The sequence below is a fragment of the Sceloporus undulatus genome, chromosome 3 (assembly GCF_019175285.1).
Source record: "Sceloporus undulatus isolate JIND9_A2432 ecotype Alabama chromosome 3, SceUnd_v1.1, whole genome shotgun sequence".
NCBI classification, from domain to species: domain Eukaryota; kingdom Metazoa; phylum Chordata; class Lepidosauria; order Squamata; family Phrynosomatidae; genus Sceloporus; species Sceloporus undulatus.
Genome location: NC_056524.1, coordinates 18,191,405 through 18,210,663, shown reverse-complemented (window position 1 = coordinate 18,210,663; position 19,259 = coordinate 18,191,405). Strand labels below are relative to the sequence as shown.

Genomic DNA, 19,259 nt, shown 5'->3' with positions numbered 1-19,259 from the left:
TTGTATTATTTTATTGTATAGGTTAGAGTGTTTAGTCAATATAAGTAGTTCGTCTCCTTTTATTAAAGTTTTAGCCTTCTGCTTTTATTGTCTCTGTAGCCTAATTTATTGCCTTTTATAGAACAACATTCTTTTTCTGATTACACAATGATAAAAGACGTAGGATACAGGGCAACTGTGCACCCCACTATCCCCTAAGATAATTTAATAATAAACAGAGTACTCACCAAAACAACTAAAACTTCCTCTTTACTCAGTTTAAAACTTGTTTTAATGCATATTAAACATACTAGGCAAACATTCAAATCAAACACAAACACTGAAACACTACTGCATGACCACTATAAAAAAACACGAAAACAGACTAGTTTGTTTGTTGTAAACAGTAAACTCAAGACGACTGGCAACTGGCGTTCCGTGTTGTGGCACCAAGGGTAAGGTGGGTGGGCAGCGAGAGGAGAGAGGGCTGTTGACCTTGAGGTCACATTCGAGATGGATGCAGAAGGTGGATGATGTACCATATGACCATACCCTAGACACGGGCGTGTGCACATTTATGTAAAGAAACCATCATATGGTATCTTGCTTTTACATCGTTTGCAGTAATGAGTTTTCACTTTAATATTGTTTAATTACACAAAAAATTATACAAAAAAGCCACCAAGCTGTCCCTAAATTTTGCTGCCCTAGGCGGCTGTCTGGTTCGCCTATATGGATGAGCCGGCCCTGCTAAAATCTCACTCCACTGACATTGGTTGTGATCTAGATGTCCCTGTGTTTCTCATGTTATGGACAAGTGGAATTCCAACTGTAGACTGGAATCTACTGATAGCTTTCTGCATGATCTACAGTAGATCAGCAAGGGTTCCTGACATCCAAATGTTTAGGAAAAGCAGCAACAAAATTATTCCTCAATATGCAAATTATATTACTAAAACTAAGAAAGTCTATGGTTACCAAAAGGGGATTTTTATGTGGAAGAACTATGAATTACATTCAGTTCTGCTGTTCAGAAAGAAACACCTTAGCTCAAAACTCTTTACAGTCGCCCCTCCAAGTCTACAGACTTGATATTGGTGGACTTGACGATCCGCGGAGGGGTGACCCGCCACTGAGGTGAATGGGGCATACTCTCGCAGTGCATGCCCTATGCTCATGTGCAGGAGCACACCCCATTCATTTTAATGGGGCTTGATTGTCTGCAAGTCTCCTAACTCACGGGGGAGGGGGTCCGGAATGGATCCCCGCAGGTTAGGAGGAGCGACTGTAATTTTATATGTTATGCCTTATGTAAATGGTTCATCTTAGTGGAACTCAGGGTTCTAATAAAACATAAAAAGTAAATCCTGAAAGCCTGAAATTAGTTCAACCCTATCTAGGACCAACTGAGACAGCCTTTCTCTACTTGGTGCCTTCTAGAAGTACTCCAAAGCTTGCTTGACCAATGATCATGCTTGACCCCTGGTAATTCAACTCCCAGAATCCTTGTGATTAGCCATGCTGGCTGGGGATGATCGGAGTTGGGAGTCTACAACACTGGAAAGCAGAACTAGGACATGCTGTTTTTATTGCCAAGTAAGTGGCCTAGATACCTTAAAGGCACCAGATCCCATCTGATCTTGAAAGTTATGCAGGGTCAGCCCTGTTTCATACTTGAATGGGAGACCATAAATGAATACAAGGCCCTGCAGGCTATATTTCAGAGGAAGGAACTAGCAAAACCACCTCTGAGTATTTCTTGCTTAAGAAAACCCCATGAAATTCATGGGGTTGCCATAAGCCAACAGATGACTTCAAGACATACACAAACACACACACACACACTATATGGTACTCTTTTATCATGTCACTGAAGAGCATCAGAAGCACAGGGATACAGGAACCTGTTTTATGCAAAGTCTCACCCAGTGTATTGTTTACACTGACTGGCCACTGTTCTCCAGGTCTTTTCCAACAGTACTGTACCTGGATTGAGCTTGGGACATTTTGCAAGCAAAGCACATGCTCCAACCCTGAACAAAGACCCTTCCTTCCTCTCAACCATGCTACATACCTTCTCAAGTTTGTCAGCTTTCTCATAGTAGCCCTCCAGCTCCTTCTGCAAGGCCTCATTGTCTTCTGATAGCATCTCCACCATTTGCTGGGCTCGCTGCACTATAGTAAATGCATCTGGTGAGAGCTGCTGCTGCTGTTGCTGGCCTGGTGGCGTTGCAGGCAAAGACTGGGATGTTGTGGCCATCGAGAGGGGTGGCAAAGATGTGGAATGCAATGGTCCGCTAAGAGAGGAGGCCTGGGATGACATCGGACTATGCTGTTGTTGTGCTGGCATTGATGGGAAAGATGACTGGCATTGACGGCTAGATGAAGGAAAAGGCAAGGGGGAATGGGATAAAGATTAACCGGATTATCAGTTTTCGATGAGAAGAAGTACAATTTAGTTCATTTATTCATCCTGCCTTTCTACCATTATGGAACCCAAGACAGCTTACCAGGTTAAAGCAAAACTCATCTAAAATCAATGTTATAAACATAAAGAACAAATTAAAAAGCCTTTAGAGTAAACTATCATATGAAAACTAAACATTTAAAAATATAAGAAGGGGAATGGAGTACAATAAACACACACATAGCCATTAAAAGACCTGTCTGCAACAACCAGCTAATGGCCAAAAGCCTCACCAGGAAATATATATATATATTTGCCGATTGGTTGAACAGAGAAGAGTGGACCAGCCTTTTCTCTTGTAGAAGGACATTCCACAACATGAGTGTAGCCACCAAAAAGACTCTCTCATATTCTGACCAAACACACTCATGCAGGTGATGGGACAAAGACAAAGCATTCCCAAGAAATTCTAAAAACTCAGGCAGGTTCATATGGGAAATATTGTGTCTTGGTGCCATCACTCACACTAGCATGTAGATAAAAAGACTTTCAGAAGTAAAAGTTATTTGATACAAATACTGTCTACAACTGCACTACAGAAATAATCCAGTTTGACACCATTTTAACTGCCAGGGTTCAATGATATGGAATTCTGGGGATCGTAGTTCTGTGAGATATTTAGCCTTTCTTGTCAGAGAGCTCTGGTGCCAAACCAAACTACCAATGCCAGGATTCCACAGCACTGAGCCATGGCAGTTAAAGTGGTATCAAACTGCATTATTTCTGCAGTGTGGGTGCAGCCAATGCAATACAGTTTGATAGGGTGTTATGATTATACAGCCACTGTGTGTGGTATTTACAGATAGAGCCAGCCCAAAATACTATGTTACCTGAGGTATACCAGCAAATGGCACTGCCACTTGGTCAGGTCAAGTTAGATAATATCTAAAGCCACCCAAATTATTTTGGCAGATGAGGCAAAATATCCCATAAGAACATAACTGGACCCACCCAGCATTAAAATACTTAAGGCTGTTATATGCCTTCAAGCCAACTCCAACTTGTGGTGATCCTATCGTAGGATTTTCTTGGAAAGATTTATTTGCCTTTGCTTTTAGGCTAAGAGAGTGTGACTTGCTCAAGGCCACCCAATGGGGTTTCACGGTTGAACGCAAATTCAAACCCTGGCCTCCTGGAGTCCTAGTCCAATATTCAAACCACTATGCTAAGCTGACTCTACCATAAATAAGTAAATAAACACTGTATATACTCATGTATAAGTCTAGAAATTTAGGTCAAAAAATTGACCCAAAAAACCTGAATCAAGTTATCCATGAGTCAATGTAGGTACCGTACTTTAACTCTCATTTTAAAAAGGAACCATTGCCTGATGAAAGGCAACAGTGTAATTTGTCCTGGAAGCACTGACACCGACCCCCCTCTGTTATCCATCCAGTCTTTAATAATAATAATAATAATAATAATAATAATAATAAGAAGAAGAAGAAGAAGAAGAAGAAGAAGTTTTATTTATATTGTCCCTCCTCTCCCAATGGATCGAGGCGGGATTACAACAGAATTATACAAACACAATGATACTAATAACAGTTATTTAAAATCACAATATAAAACATATCTAAAAACAATTGGTACAATATAAAAATTATCACAGCCTGAGGTAGACTCCTGATTGGGAGGTAGCGAACTTGTTGAATCTATAAAAGATCAGGAGGGTATGCTTGCCGGAAGAGGTATGTTTTCAGCACCTTTTTGAAGGCGTCCAAGGTGGGAATGAGTCAAAGCTCTTCCGGAAGGTTGTTCCAAATCATTGGGGCCCTAGCTAAGACTGCTCTCTGGTCAGTAGATGTTAATCTCACCTTGGGGTGTTCAAGTAGGATCTTCCCAGATGTTCTGAGAGCGCCGGGCGGATTATGTCGGGAGAGGCGTTCCCTTAAGTAACTCAGGCCCAAGCCGTATAGGGCTTTAAAGGTGATCACCAACATTTTGTATTGCGCCCGGAAGCTAATTGGCAGCCAGTGTAAGGATTTTAGTACAGGTGTTATGTGGTCTGACCTTGAGGCACCAGTGACCAATCTGGCTGCGGCATTTTGGACTAGCTGAAGCTTCCGAACTTGGTACAAAGGTAGCCCCATGTAGAGCGCATTACAGTAATCTAAACGAGAGGTTATCAGTGTGTGTACTACAGTTTCAAGGTCCTTTCGGTCCAGACAGGGGCGCAGTTGGCTTATCAGCCGAAGCTGGTACCAAGCACTCCTGGCCATCGCATCCACTTGAGATGATAACTGTAGGGATGAGTCCAGGAGTACTCCCAAACTGCGAACTTTGTCCTTTGGGGAAAGTGTGACCCCGTCCAGGACCGGGTGGCAAATTTCTCTGTCTGGACTTGGGGTGCCTATCACAAGTACCTCCGTTTTCTCTGGATTCAGCTTGAGTTTGTTTGCCCTCATCCAGCCCATTACAGACTCAAGGCAGGCATTCAGAGGAGAGATGCCATCCCTAGTCACTGCAGCAGTCGGAGAATAGAGAAGTGAATTTGGGTGTCATTGGCATATTGATAACACCGCGCCCCATATCTCCAGATGATCTCTCCCAGCGGCTTCATGTAAATGTTAAAAAGCATGGGGGGACAGAATAGCGCCCTGAGGGACACCAGATGTCAGTTCCCTTTTGCGAGAACAACTGTCCCCCAGCATCACCATTTGGAATCTGCTCAAGAGATAGGAACAGAACCACTGGAGCGCAGTGCCCCCAATACCTAGCTCCCTCAGGCGCTCCAGAAGGATACCATGGTCAATGGTATCGAATGCTGCTAAGATGTCTAAGAGCACCAACAGAGCCACACTTCCCCTGTCGATGTCCAGACGGAAAACATCGACTAGGGCGACCATGGCAGTTTCAACTCTGTATCCCGCCCTAAAGCCAGTTAGAAATGGGTCCAGATAATCAGCTTCATCCAAGACAGCCTGGAGTGGGAAGGCGACTGCCCTCTCAAGCAGTTTGCCCAAAAATGGTAGTAAAGAGATTGGCCTATAGTTGTTCCTTATCAGGGGATCTAGAGAGGGTTTCTTTAAGAGTGGCTTAACCACTGCATGCTTAAGTGCTGATGGAAATTTCCCCTCTCTAAGGGATGCATTTATTATAGTGTGATAATAAATGTGTTAGTGTGATCACAAACTATTACGCCTGCTGGGATTTTGCAAGGCAAGTTTTCTGGCATTGTTTTCCTTTGCTTTGTCCTGTACATCTTGTTATATGCCCCTAAGTTTTACCTTCGACTTATCCATGGGTCATATCAAAATCCATAATTTTGGCCCCAAAAACCTGCCCTCCACTTATACATGAGTCGACCTACAGTAGAGTATATAAGGTAAATACTATAAGAATAAATGAAATAGCTAACAACTTGCATGACATCCAAAATCTGCTGTCAAGGCCCTTTTATTTTATTTTATTTTATTTTATTTTCAAAAATGGAAAGGGGAGAGGAATGAATGCTAGTAGCACTGAATACCAAAGTCACAATATCCATCAGATTGTATTTCCAATTTCTGTGTATGGGTGTGAAAGCTAGACAGTGAAGAAAGCTGATAGGAAGAAAATCAACACATTTGAAATGTGGTGCTGGAAGAGAGTTCTGCAGATGACATGGATCAAAAACACATTTCTGCAGACCTCTGTGGACCTTGTGGAGAATATTAATGGGTTGGATCAGACCCACAGGCTAAAGCTCCCCAACCCTGGCAAAAGCAGTGCTCTGGTTAATTAAACACTAGAGAACCAGTCACAGACACAGCTGAAGATGGCACCTCCAAATTGGATGTGGAACTGTAGAAATCACACAGAGAGCTCTGAATAAAATTTTGGTTTAAGAACACAGGAAATCAATGGAAGGTTCATCTACATTGCAGAATTAATGCAGTTTGATACCACTTTAACTGCCATGGCTCAATGCTATGGAATTCTGGGATCTGTAGCTTTGTGAGATCTTTAGCCTTCTCTGTCAGAGAGCTCTGGTGCCACAACAAACAACAAATCCCAGGATTCCATAGGATGGAGCCATGACAGTTAAAGTAGTGTCAAAACTGCATTAATTCTGCAGTATGGCATGCCCAAATATAACACAGCTGTGGCTCTGCAGGGTCTTAGTAGATCCTTCCCATCAACATCTGCTTCTTGAAATCCTTTTATCTGGAGAAATCAGAGACTAAAATTAGAAACTTCCACATGTAAAACATTTGTTCAGCAACTGTGCAATGGTCTTTTAGTGGTACCCAAGCTTTTTGCCCTTGGGATCCCCCTTTATATCTATATGCAGACATCACACACACACTCCTCACTTGACATAGCATATAAATAAAAAATATTTTGTTCATTTAGTGTGTGTATTTTCATTTGCACATTCACACATATTCATATCTTAACATTTTATAAGGAAACAACGTTGTTCAAATTAGAACAGTTTTTTTTAAAGTAAATTTAATATTTAGCTCAATCCATGTGTAAATTTCACACATTAAAAAGTTTGAGAAGAGGAGGAGGATGAAGAGGCATCAGGGCCTCCAAATCCCACACACCCACTGAGCAACTCTTACACACCCCTGGGGGGGGGAGCCCATCCCACCATTTGAGAACCACTGGTCTATTTAGCTTTTTCTCTTTTAAAAAAATGGTGCAGGAAATCTGATCCCAAACCCCTCGTGGCCTAGTTTGGTCTTTAAGAAAGGTATCCAATTCTGGGCATGGCCTGAGAGTGTTAGGCATACACTGAATCCATGTGTTTGACACCAAAGAAATCTTCACTCTGTAAGGAACCATACAAAAGGAATCATCTTACAACTTTTTGGACTATAACCTGAACATGACCCTGCTTTCCTGTCTCCCCATCCCTTTTGTTGTTGTTTCACTTACATAAACAGATGTTTCTAAGTTTCCATTGAAAGACCTACTTTAATAGAGTTAGGGGAAAATGCACACGATCTTTCAATATGTTATGGAAAGAAAGTCAAAACATGGGCTCATCAGATGGAATGCAAGCACTGTTTGTTATGTGTAAGGAAGACAAAACTCACAGCCAAGAAACCATGAACTTAAAAGGGTCACTTTCTGCTACAGAACATTCTTCCTCATCCTGACTGTGGCACTATTAACTCCCATCATCCTCAACCAGCTTACACACTGGCTATGCTGTTTGGGGATGACAAAGATTGTAGTCAGGATAGCAAAAGTTGTGGAAGGCTGTTATGAAGTGAAAGAGACCTCAAAAGTCATTTAATCCAATCCCTGTATTCCTATAAAATACTGATCCAAAGGTTTTGTTTAAATAATGATTCAGGTAGCCTTAAACTGAATGGCTGCTGAGAAAAGGACTTACAGTGGTTGCTGCATTCACTTTCTTCTGGTTTTTTTTAATGTTTTCAATTGATGTGTCTTAAAATTGAGTTTTCATAGGTTAACTTGTATTAAAACTTGTAAATTATATCTTTGTTCAGCATTACTATAAGCCACTGTGAAGTGGGACATAAATCCAACAATGAACCAAACAAACAAACCAGCTTTCAGATAGTCAGGGTTTCCACAGCTCTCCTCTGAATAACAAGTGGAACTGTTAAAACTAATAAGAGACAAAATTCTGTATCATTTACAGAGCTTAGAAAAGTTACTTTTGCAACTACAATTCCTAGAATCCCCCCAACCAATATGTCAGCATAATTCATCCCTCCCCAAAATTACTCCTCCCAAAAAATGTTGGAAGGGTAGGGAATTGGAATTCACTGAGAGGTCAATTGGCTGAAATTCTGGGTCACTGTTTATAACCAGATAATATGTGGGCCTGGTGAATTCTGCAATAAAATATAACTGGGCAGGAAGAAAGCTAAATTCTCCAATTGCTTGGATGAGGGTTAACAACTGCATGAAGAAATAAGGATTCAAAATTACCTGCTCAGACCATATTCTGGTGGAGGTTGATAGCGGACAACAGCGACTTCACTCCTGGCAAGTTGTGCAGCTGAATAGGAGGGATTCATACCTTCCTGGATCATTCCAGAATGGTCATTAAAAAACACCCCATGCTCCTGAGTTTTGCTGAGTGGAGAAACCACCTGCTTGTTTTTATATGGATAGTCTGGAGGTGGACCCCTCAGATCTAAGCCTTTACTGGCAGCTTGAGAGGAGGGAGGCCCACCTGCTTTGAACCCTTTGCCTCTCCCCAAGGCAGGGGGCTGCTGTTTGGCACCATTTCTCTCCAATGACAACTGCATTATCCTCTCGCTTAAAGAGCGGACATGGCCTTGCTTCAGCTCCTTAAGTACTTCATCTTTAGGCGCCTGTCCACTGTTGGCACGGGCCAAAGTTGGCCTCCCTTCTGTTCTAGATTTTGGACAAGAGTTCCCAGCCACATAAAAATTGGGTCCAACAGTGCTGGGTGATGGCTGCTGCTGCTGCTGTTGACCTCTGAAAAACTGAGACTGGGCTTTAGCCTCTTCGTAAGTTGGTAGTTCCTCATTGTTCTGCTGAGGCTGAGAGCCCCTGGTCTGCTTCTCCATCACAGAATTATCCCCTTGGTGCTCCTGGCCCTGTGGTTCTTGGCGTGCCGACTGTTGGACCATTTGTGGGTCTTCCAGCACCAGGTTCTCCGTGGAACAGGAAAGCGTGCTGGCAATGGAGTTGGATGGTGCCGCGCTCCCTGTGGCCTGCTGCTGGATGGCCAGCAGGTTCATGTTCTCGTTCGGGTTGCCATAACGCAGCTCCTGGATCAACCGTTGTAACACAGTGCCAGGGGCAACATCCTCCGAACCTCTCATTTCCACCTCTGAGACCTGGAGGAAGCTTGGAGGGTTGAAGTTGCACAGAGAGTCTTCAGCTGTGGCAAAGAAGAAGACGACAGACAGACAATGAAAGGGTGAAGTGGTTTTCAGAAATAAATGCAGCTTTTTCATGATGTGTTTTCTCTCAATTATGCTACTGCTAGCCACATGAATTCAAATATCAGATCCAACAACTTAAGACTCACAGGTTCGTCCTGCAAAAATTGATGCACTCTGGGGTTAAACTCACAGGAATGTAGCAAACATAAAAAGGCAAGCATAAAGTAATCCCAAGAATCACTTTATGCTTTCTAGGAAAAGCTGTCATGGGAAACTGTCAGCAATTAGGGGTCTGCATTGTACCCCAAGGATCCCCTACTGCAAACCCCACCCCTCAAAATCAAATCTCTGTATCCAAATACCATTTGGGGACACAGAGCACTTCCAACATACTTTGGCCCCCTTGGGACCATTTTAAGACCAGGAAAAACTTGTTTTTACAATAGGAAGTGAAAAAAACTTCCTATTCACATCCTGTTTTAATAAACGCCAACCCTGGCCCAGGGGCACCGAGAAATATGCAAAAATGCTCCCCATGTCCCCCAGAAGCCATTTAGTGGCATTCTGGAGGGGAAATTAACCCCTGGGGATTTTATGTCACACTTTGACCACCCCTGGGATAAAGGTTTAGAGAGACATACAAATACGAAAAAACAAAATTAAGAGCTGGGGAAGCCAGTGAAGAACATGGTACTCCTTGTACTGGTCACTTCACTCTTCATCAGGTAATTCTAAACTCCTCCCTAAACTGCAGACCCAAGGATTACACTGGAGGCAGCCATAGCACTAAAAGTGAGATAATAATGCTATAATAGCATAGTGTTATATTGTCCCAAAACAGACTGAATCAGACAACACTAAAACACTTTAAAGCACACAACTGAAAAATTTAAAAGCAGTTTAAAATACAGTACAATTAAAACAATACAGCACACTATTAAAAGCCCTTTTCTTTAAAATCTCTAGTTCTTTTCCTCTCTACTCTTCATGTTATGCTTCATATGCTTATTTCCAAATATCCCTGTGGCTCCCTCCTTTGTACAGCTCATCTCCCAATGTATGCTCCTTCCCAGGTAGAGTTGCCATATCCCGGTTTCAGCCGGGACAATCCCAGTTTTGGGGCTTTGGGATTGTCTGGGCCCAGTTTCTGTAAAATGTCCTGGATTCCGTCTCACCAGGCTCTCATGCGCCTCCGCCATGGGCCCACAGCTCCCCACAAGGGGCAGTGGACCAGAGGAGAACTTTTTAAAAAGGCCAGCTAGGCTTCAGTTGAGCAGGGCTGTGAAGTGTAGGGGAAGGTTGGGGCCTCCACCGCCATTTACTGCGCTTTTGGTGCAGCAGCGGGAGGCAGGAAGCCTTCAAGGCCTCCTTCTGCTGCTTCGGGGGGATTGGGGCCTCTGCCACTGTTTGCTGCGCTTTTGGTGCAGCAGCAGGAGGCAAGAGGCCTTCAAGGCCTCTCTTTGCTGCTTCCGGGGGGGGGGGTCGGGGCTGGGGGAAGGTTAGGGATAGCTGGGCCCTTATTTCTTATTTCTCCTCATCTTTTCTTTTCCTCTTCTTCTTTCTCCTCCTCCTCCTCTTTTCCCCTCTTCCTCCTCCTCCTCTTCTTCCTCCTCCTCGTCTTCTATTTCTTCTCTTCTTCTTTTTCTTCTATTCTTCCTCTTTTTCCTTTTCCTCCTCCTCCTCCTCTTCTTTCCCCTCCTTTTCTTCTTTTCTCCTTCTCCTTCTTTTTTCTCCCCCCCTTCTTCCTCTTCTGCTGTTGTTGTTTGCCTTCAGCTCCTTTCTGACTTATGGTGACCCTGCAGAATTTCCTTAGCAGGTTTCTTCAGCAGGGGTTGCCTTTACCTTCCCCTGAGAGGCTGAGAGAGTATGATTTGCTGCCCAAAGTCACCCAGTGGGTTTCCATGGCCGAGCTGGGATTTGAACCCTGGTGTCCCATTGTCCTCGGCCACAACACCATGCAGGACCCTCCACTGCACTTAAAGGTACAGTACTTATTTATTATTATGTACCTTCAAGTTGTTTTCCACATTATGGAGACCTTAAAGCAAACCTATCCTGGGGTTTGCTTGGAAAGATTTGTTCAGATGAGGTTTGCCATGGCTTTCCGCTGAGGAGGCCAAGAGAGTCAGAGTGTGTCTTCAGTTAAGGGTGGGAAGTCATTAGGTTCTGATTTGTGTTTATGTGGAAGATTCTGTTTATTTTTGTTACGTCTGTAGTTTAGTATTATTTTATGAATAGAAATGTGTGTGTCTGAATAAAAATATTGCAAAAAATAAATACAGTGCCAGATATGGTTTGCCCACACTGCTCCCATTTAGCCTGCACATATCTGTCACACACTGGTCCTTCCTGCTTCTGCCAATACAAATAGTGCCAACTTCACTGCCACTGCACAACAGAAGTCTTACAGGTTAGCAACTGGTATCCTAAGAACTCACCTTCAATATCACCAACCACTTCAAGCATTAATGGGGAACCATCTTGCTTACTGCCAAACAGCTGTAGATCAGTGTTAAGACAGCCACTCTCTTCCAGTATTTGGGCAGGAGTACTGGAAGTATAGCAAATTGATGGGGGCCCTATAAGGAATGAAAAATAAGAACAAAGGCTTATTTAGCAAGAAAAAATAAACCCTCATTAAAAACAGTCATTCAGGTTTCCCAGAGAGGAGGAAATCAGAAAAACTTTACAATAAAATTTAATTAAAATAAAATTCTAGAACACTTTCCAAGACTGTAAATAATTTTATGTAATTGAGCACATTTCGGATAAAAATTATATTCAAGCACATTCAAAGTGTTATGTTGAAATTATTTTATTGGAATATTTGTAGTAATGTAAGCATGATGTAGTGGTTTGAGCACTGGACTATGATTCTGGAGACCATGGTTCAAATCCCTGGTCAGCCATGGAAACCCACTGGGTGACCTTAGGCAAGTCCCACTCTCTCAGCCTCAGAGGAAAGCACTTGCAAAATCCCATTTGAACAAATCTTGCCAAGAAAACCCTGTGATAGACTTGCCTTAGGGTCACCACAAGCTGGAAAGGCACACAACACATACACACAAAGATGATAGCATATACAGTTGGCCCTCCGTTTTCGTGGGGATCCGTTCCAGACACCACCACCCCGCGAAAACAGAGACTCACCAATATTCAAGCCCTATAGGCTAGAATGGGGTGCCCCCCCATTGAAAATAACAGATGTCGCCCCTCTGTGGATATTGAAGACCTCAAGTCCATGAGAAAGGAGGGGTGACTGTACTTCCCTTATATTGCACAAAAAACAACTACATTTAAAAGGGCACTGTTTTTTTAAGGTCACATGCCTAAAGAGATTTGTATCTCATTTATATCAACAGTTTAACTGAGGTATACCTACCTTCAGCTTCAGTCCCTCTCTGCACTACGTATTGGTTTCCATTTCAAGTTGGGGGGGGGACCTGATTCAGTACAACTAGTTGAACATTTTATTTTACTAATGGATGCAAGTCTGTGGACATGTGCTGACTACTTGCACTTCTGACTCATTGAGAAGCGAGAGATTTTGTTTAGGGAAGCGTTCTCAGGGAATTTGTGATTGTCATCTGGCTGTCTGACAATATTTGATGTGATGTGATTTGTTTGAATATTTGATGTTTTTAATCTGTTCTTTCTTTTCTATATGGTAATTTTATCTATTCCTCTTTTAATTGTTATTATCTTAGAATGTACGCCTTGGGCAGGCTTTTATTTACTCCTAATTTTACCGACTTTGTACAGCGCTGTGTATAATTACAGCGCTATAGAAATAAAGTTTAATAATAATAAATAATAATAATTTTGTGAAACAAAATGAGCAACAAATTTAGCAATGTGTCCATTTGTTAGTCTGCTACTCTGAGCACTAGGATTTGTCAATGCTTGCCTCCTCAGATGGATAAAAAATCATATCCTATATTTTGCTCCTCTAACACCCATCCAACATGATTGACTGCAGTACAAAAGCAGAAACAACTATAGATAAACACACTTTAGCTATAAATTACCCAAAAAACATAAACAGCATCATGATGTGGAAAATATTCAACAGAAAAAAATTGCACTGGAAAACTTTTGCACTCCACATCTCAGAATAAAATACTAATGTTCATATTTTTCCTGTACTGAGTCACTGTTCTGGCTCTTGAGTTAAAACCCTGAAATATATATAAATTGTCTACACAGTTCTCAATGATTCACATCTTTTCAGATGCACACTTACATACAGAATTGCGTATGGAAACACATCTTAATGGAATAAGGATGAGGCTTAACACAGTTTGCTACAGAACCACAACACAAAAGAGGTCCTTTTGTGTCCCTCTCTTTTACCCGCCAGATGTTTTGAACTACAACTCCCAGAATTTCTGACAATTTGCCATGTTTGGGGAGGCGGTGTTCATGGGAGTTGAAAGCCAAAATATCTGAACAAACAAACACAAGGGGTCCTTGTAAGAAACCCAAACCCAAAAAAGTGAGGATGTGAAGCCCAGAATTTTTTTTAAAAAAAATCTGACAGACATAGATAAAAATATAAACATATTCCAATAAATACATTATACACACAGGGCATACAAAGTGAGTGCGCACACAAACAATTGATAAGATAAATTCTGGATGCTGTATCAAGAAGTAGTCCTGGTTGTTTTTGAGCTTGAAAATAGTTGCCATTTCGCAAGTGAAGAGTCCACATTTCATGAGATAACGTATGATTTGTACTTGTCTCTTGCAAAACGATACATTAAACTGCTTTATATGTCCAATATCTATATTATGAATAGAGTACAGTACATTATTTCTGAAAAATGAGTATCAGATTGCTCAGGATACCTGAACAACAACAAGATGGGGAAACTTTTCCTAGGGACTATAAAGCTACATGTACAACCAGCAGCAAAACATGGCAGAGAGAGAATTTAAAGCCCCCCCATTTAATTTAAACAGGTTAAAACAGACCACCAATTTTTTTAAAAACAAAACACATGCAGGTATGGGCAATACAAGTTTTATTCTATTTCTTTTCATGACAATAGTATAGCTGCTCTGTTATTATAGGATGGAGTTTCTAGGTAGTCTGTAGAATTTTCTTTTTACTAGGAAAAACATTTTACAGAAAAGAAGACAGAACAACGGCACATATGCCTTTTGAATGGTAGTGACAGTAGAAACCATCCTCCAGCTGGTTACACGATGTATAATGATGGCTAGTATGGGGTTGTATTGGCGGCCTTGGACTTAAGAGATTCAGTTTCAAACTTTCACTGAGCTACCCTAGTCCAATCGTTTTCTCTCAACAAGCTTTACATTACCAGCTTGTTTCACTTGAAAGTGAAAAGGAGGAAAGTCATGTATCTCGCCTTGTTTTCACTGGAGAATGGCAGGTTATAAATATCACCACACAGACATGCTGGTTGTGTCTAGTGACATTACGCCTGCTCAGGCCGTACAAATTCAAAAATAAATGTTTCTAGGAATGCTTCACATTTTCTAATGTAGAAGGGGCTCTGTTTGTGGCAAAAAGGGTGTTAGGTAACAGATTGTGTATTACTAGAAATTACTGTTTTGAATTAGTCCATATCCTGCCAAACTGTTCCAATTTGGCAGGGGCAATGCCTATTAATCCTCTGTCATCCCAATTTTTCAGATGTTTTTAAAATGTCCCAGTTTCTTTCTCTCCTCCCACTTTCCTGTTTTGTTCTCAGTTTACTTCATTTGCTTCAAACTGAACTCACTGTGAAAAACTAGGTTCCTATTGTTGTTGTTATTGTTCTGTTATTTCATTTCCAATTTATGACATATGGACTAATTCAAAACAGTAATTCCCTGTGTTTATGTGTGTGTGGCAAACCTATCACAGAGTTTTCTTGGCAAGATTTGTTCAGAGGAAATTTGCCCTGTGCCTTCCTCTGAGGCTGAGAGAGTCTGACTTAGAACTGCCCAGTTGTTACCCAGTGGGTTTTCATGACCAGAGATTTGAACTCTGTCCTCCAGAGTTGGAGTACAATATTCAAACCAACATACCATGCTGGCTCCAAAAATAGATTTCACTCAATCTACTCAGGAGAGGGAGAGGAAAAGATGGAGTGGAATCTTGCCCTTCCAAGTAAGCTCAGGCAAAAGCAAACTGGTGCAGCCTCTCCTTTCTGATCTGTTTTTCCTCATTATCTTGACCACACTCCGATATTGCTTGGCTACACATGTCCCAGTTTTCATCTCTGAAATATGTTATTCATAGCCATATAGTTGACATTCTAGTTTACCAAGTGACACTTCGAGCATCACTTGTGAAAGTGCTCTTAGATTCTATGTGAGCACTTGTTATCTATATCCATGTGGTTTTTTTAAGGAGGGGAAAGGAGCTATGGCATTCTCTCTCAAATCCTAAAATTCAATGGACAACTATTATAGAACTTTTAAAAATTACTTTTTTGAAATACACTTTCCACAATCACCCAGCCAGCTTTGCCATTATGATGCGATGGAGATTGTTAAGCACTCCTGTAGTACACAGTTAGGTCACTATGATTCATCTTTAACTATCATAGGTACATCTTACGAAATCCTGGTGTTTGTAGGTTGGTGAGGCACTGGAGTGCTCTGCCTGGGAATTCTAAATATTCCTTCCTAAATTGCCAAGATATATAATTGAATAACAAAGTTAGGATTGCCCATATCATCGTATTTCTAATTTTTATGTATTGTTGCGGAAACTAATAGGATGAGAATCAACTTGTTGGAAATGGGTTAGTGGAGGAGAGTTCTGCAGATACCGTCTGCCCTCCATATCCATGATTCTGCATCCATGGATTCAAACACCCACAGCTTTAAAAAAATATATTTTTAATCCAAAAAGCAAACTTTGATGTTACCATTTCATATATGAGACACCATTTTACTATGCCTTTGTATATCATGAGACTTCAGCATTCATGGATTTTGGTATCTATGGGGGGGTGTCATGGAACCAAACCCCAGGAGACACCCAGGGCCCACTGTACCATGGACTGCCAGAAGACAAATAAATTGATCCTAGAGCAAAGCAAGCCTGATTTTTCCCTAGAAGGCAAAATGACTACACTGAGACTGTCATACTTTGCACATATTGTGAGAAGACAGGACTCACTATAATAGACAATAATGCTTGGGAAGGCTTAAGGCAGTGGGAAAAGAGTAAGACAACATTACAATGGATATGCTCAAGGAAGAAAGCCACAGCCCTGAGTCTGCAAGACCTGAGCAGGGATTTTGATAACAGGGTGACTTGGAAATTTCTCATTAAGAGGCCAAAGTCAACAATAAAAACTGCCAATTCCAAAATTGCACAGGATGGAACCACTGCAAGTACAATCGGCCCTCCACATCCACCAATATTTTATCCATGGATTCAACCATCTATGGCTTGAAAATATTAAAAACATCTCCAAATTCCAAAAAGCAAACCTTGATTTTGCCATTTAATATAAGGAACACCATTTCACTATGCCATCTTCTGCAATGTGTAATGTGTGTAATTGCTGTGTAATGTGAAAAGGCCCCAAAATGCTGTGAATTTTTAAAATCCAACTTTTTTTTTACTGCAGGTGGCTAATTTACAGCAGCCTAAGTAAATCTTCTGCGGAAGACATCCCTCTACTAATTTCACTCTTTATTATAGTCACCTTGTATTGTTTTATATACTGGAAATTTTTAATGAAACGTTAGAATGAAATCACATGGATAACATTCCCTTGTTTGTGTTAAAAGCGATAACAATGGCTTTGAAATGTCATTGCTTGGCAAAGGGCCACAGTGCAAGCTAAGCAGAAAAATGCAAACATGGAAGTTATTTTTAAGCTCAGTACAGTAAATAGTGTAAAGGGATAGAGAAAGCGTCTATGTTTATTTACTCTAGGATTGTCCACAACTCTCCCTTCCTCTGCCAGATGCCAATCCATTATATTCCCTGTTGCCAAGTTAGCACAATCCCAGCTGCCCCCACTAGTTCCAGGGGAGTTTTTTTCACCTGATGCAAACAACAGCAGTGGGTGGGGAAATTTATCTTGGGACAATGGGTCAAAGCCCCCTTTCACTGCCACAGTCCAAATCTCTCTCTCTCTCTCTCTCTCTCTCTCTCTCTCTCACACACACACACACACACACACACACAAACAGCTAATTACTTTCAAAAAAGCAATTCCTCATTGCAGACACCTGGCTTGGTTAAGTCTGGAAGGGTTAAGTCTGCAGCCAGAGGAGTCAACCCATTAAAAAAAAAGAGTGAGGTAACTGCAAATATTTTTCCTATCTTTTTTAATTTTATTTTTCCACCTTTTTACAACATAAAAAATATAACATTCATCACAGTTAAGCTTAACTGACAAATATTTAGATTTATATAAATCACAGAATTCACTCTTTCAACCATTCAGTCATCCAGTCTTCCAATCCATCATAGATCTCCCAGTCATTCTTACCTATACCTCTGTCATTACCAAGACTTCCTAACTCAATCAACATGGTTTGGTTTTCTAACTAAGTTATTTGCAATGTCTTTAAATGCGTATATTTTCATTTATCACTGACTTTGAAATAAAATAAAAATTTATAAAGTGTTCTCTATTTTCTTGAATTGGAAATAATCATGAACATTCCATAGCATTGCAGAACCTCAACTTATGTCTAGGAGGAGCTTGAGAAGGACAGGTTACTCACCTGTAACAGTATTTCTTCGAGTGGTCATCTGCGAATTCATACAAATGGGTTTCACTGCGCCTGCGCAGTGCTGTTCAGATACTTCTAGAATCACTGGGCAAAGTACACTTTGCAACATATAGAAACTTTTTGGTGGTAACCCCGCCCCCCTCCTATAAAGCCCCGGTTCCCGCTCTTTTCCCCAGTTCCAAACATTTTTTCCCGCCAAGTAGGCGATGTAAGACAGAGCCAAAGTGAGCAGGACACCGAGGGGAGGATGGGCGGGATTTGTATGAATTCGCAGATGACCACTCGAAGAAATACCGTTACAGGTGAGTAACCTGTCCTTCTTCTTCATGGTCTCTGCGAATCATACAAATGGGTTTAGACTGACAAGCTTAGGTATGCGGCGGAGGGAGTGTCCTGAAACCCAAGCTATGGTAAACCAAAGGTAAATTTATTATAACAATAAACTGTGAACCATAAAGAGTCAGTCTTGTTTTTTGCACAACAGTTCAATGGAAACAAAACCCTCCAGGCATAAGAAGGGCATGAAGGGTCACGCACGACCATACCCAAGGCATTGTGCAAGTAGAAATTACAGTTGCAGTGGATAATAACTCTGCAAAACCTGAGGAGAATGTAAGGTCATGCAAGACCAGTCTCCCTGGAAGTGAACACAAGTGAGCACATTATAGACCAATTCAAAAACACCCTCTACATGAAATGGCACCACACACAATAATGAGGTCCTCAATGCAAACCAGAAACCAAGACAGCCCTCCCAAAAGCTGCGTCCCGAATAGCCCTGGTGTCCAGTCTATAATGTTTTATAAAAGTCAATGGCTGGGACCAAACAGCAGCCTTGCAAACATCATCTAAAGGAATGCCAGCCAGAAAGGCAGAGGATGCTGCAACCGCCCTGGTCACATGCGAGCGGACCTTGGCAGGTACCGGTTTCCCCGACAGTTCATAACAAAGGCGGATGGTGCTGGCCACCCATTTTGAGAGTCTCTGGGGCGACACCGGCAAACCCTTTCTCGGTTCCGAATAGCACTGAAAAAGTCTTTCGGAACGGCTCGAACCCACGGTCCTGTCCAGATAGAAAGCCAAGGCTCTCCTAACGTCCAGCATATAGAGGCTGCGTTCCTCCATAGTCGATGGGTTCGCAGCCAAGGTCGGCAACACAATGTCCTGACACATGTGGAAAAGGGATACCACCTTAGGAAGGAAGGTGATATCAGTCCGGAGTACCACCTTGTCCTTGTGGAACCGGAGGAAAGGTTCATCCCTCC

General features: G+C 41.7%; 1 protein-coding gene across 1 annotated transcript in view; it reads right to left on the bottom strand.

Annotated features, from left to right (window-relative positions):
• The window catches only part of AMOTL1 (angiomotin like 1), a 98,079-nt gene that overhangs the window by 36,759 nt on the left and 42,061 nt on the right, over nt 1-19,259 (bottom strand). Inside the window, exons 3-5 of the mRNA XM_042458663.1 lie at nt 11,712-11,852; nt 8,345-9,269; nt 2,054-2,357 (exon numbers count right to left, since the gene is read on the bottom strand). Of these exons, the coding sequence (XP_042314597.1) occupies nt 2,054-2,357; nt 8,345-9,269; nt 11,712-11,852 (1,370 nt within the window). The remainder of the gene's footprint in view (nt 1-2,053; nt 2,358-8,344; nt 9,270-11,711; nt 11,853-19,259) is intronic.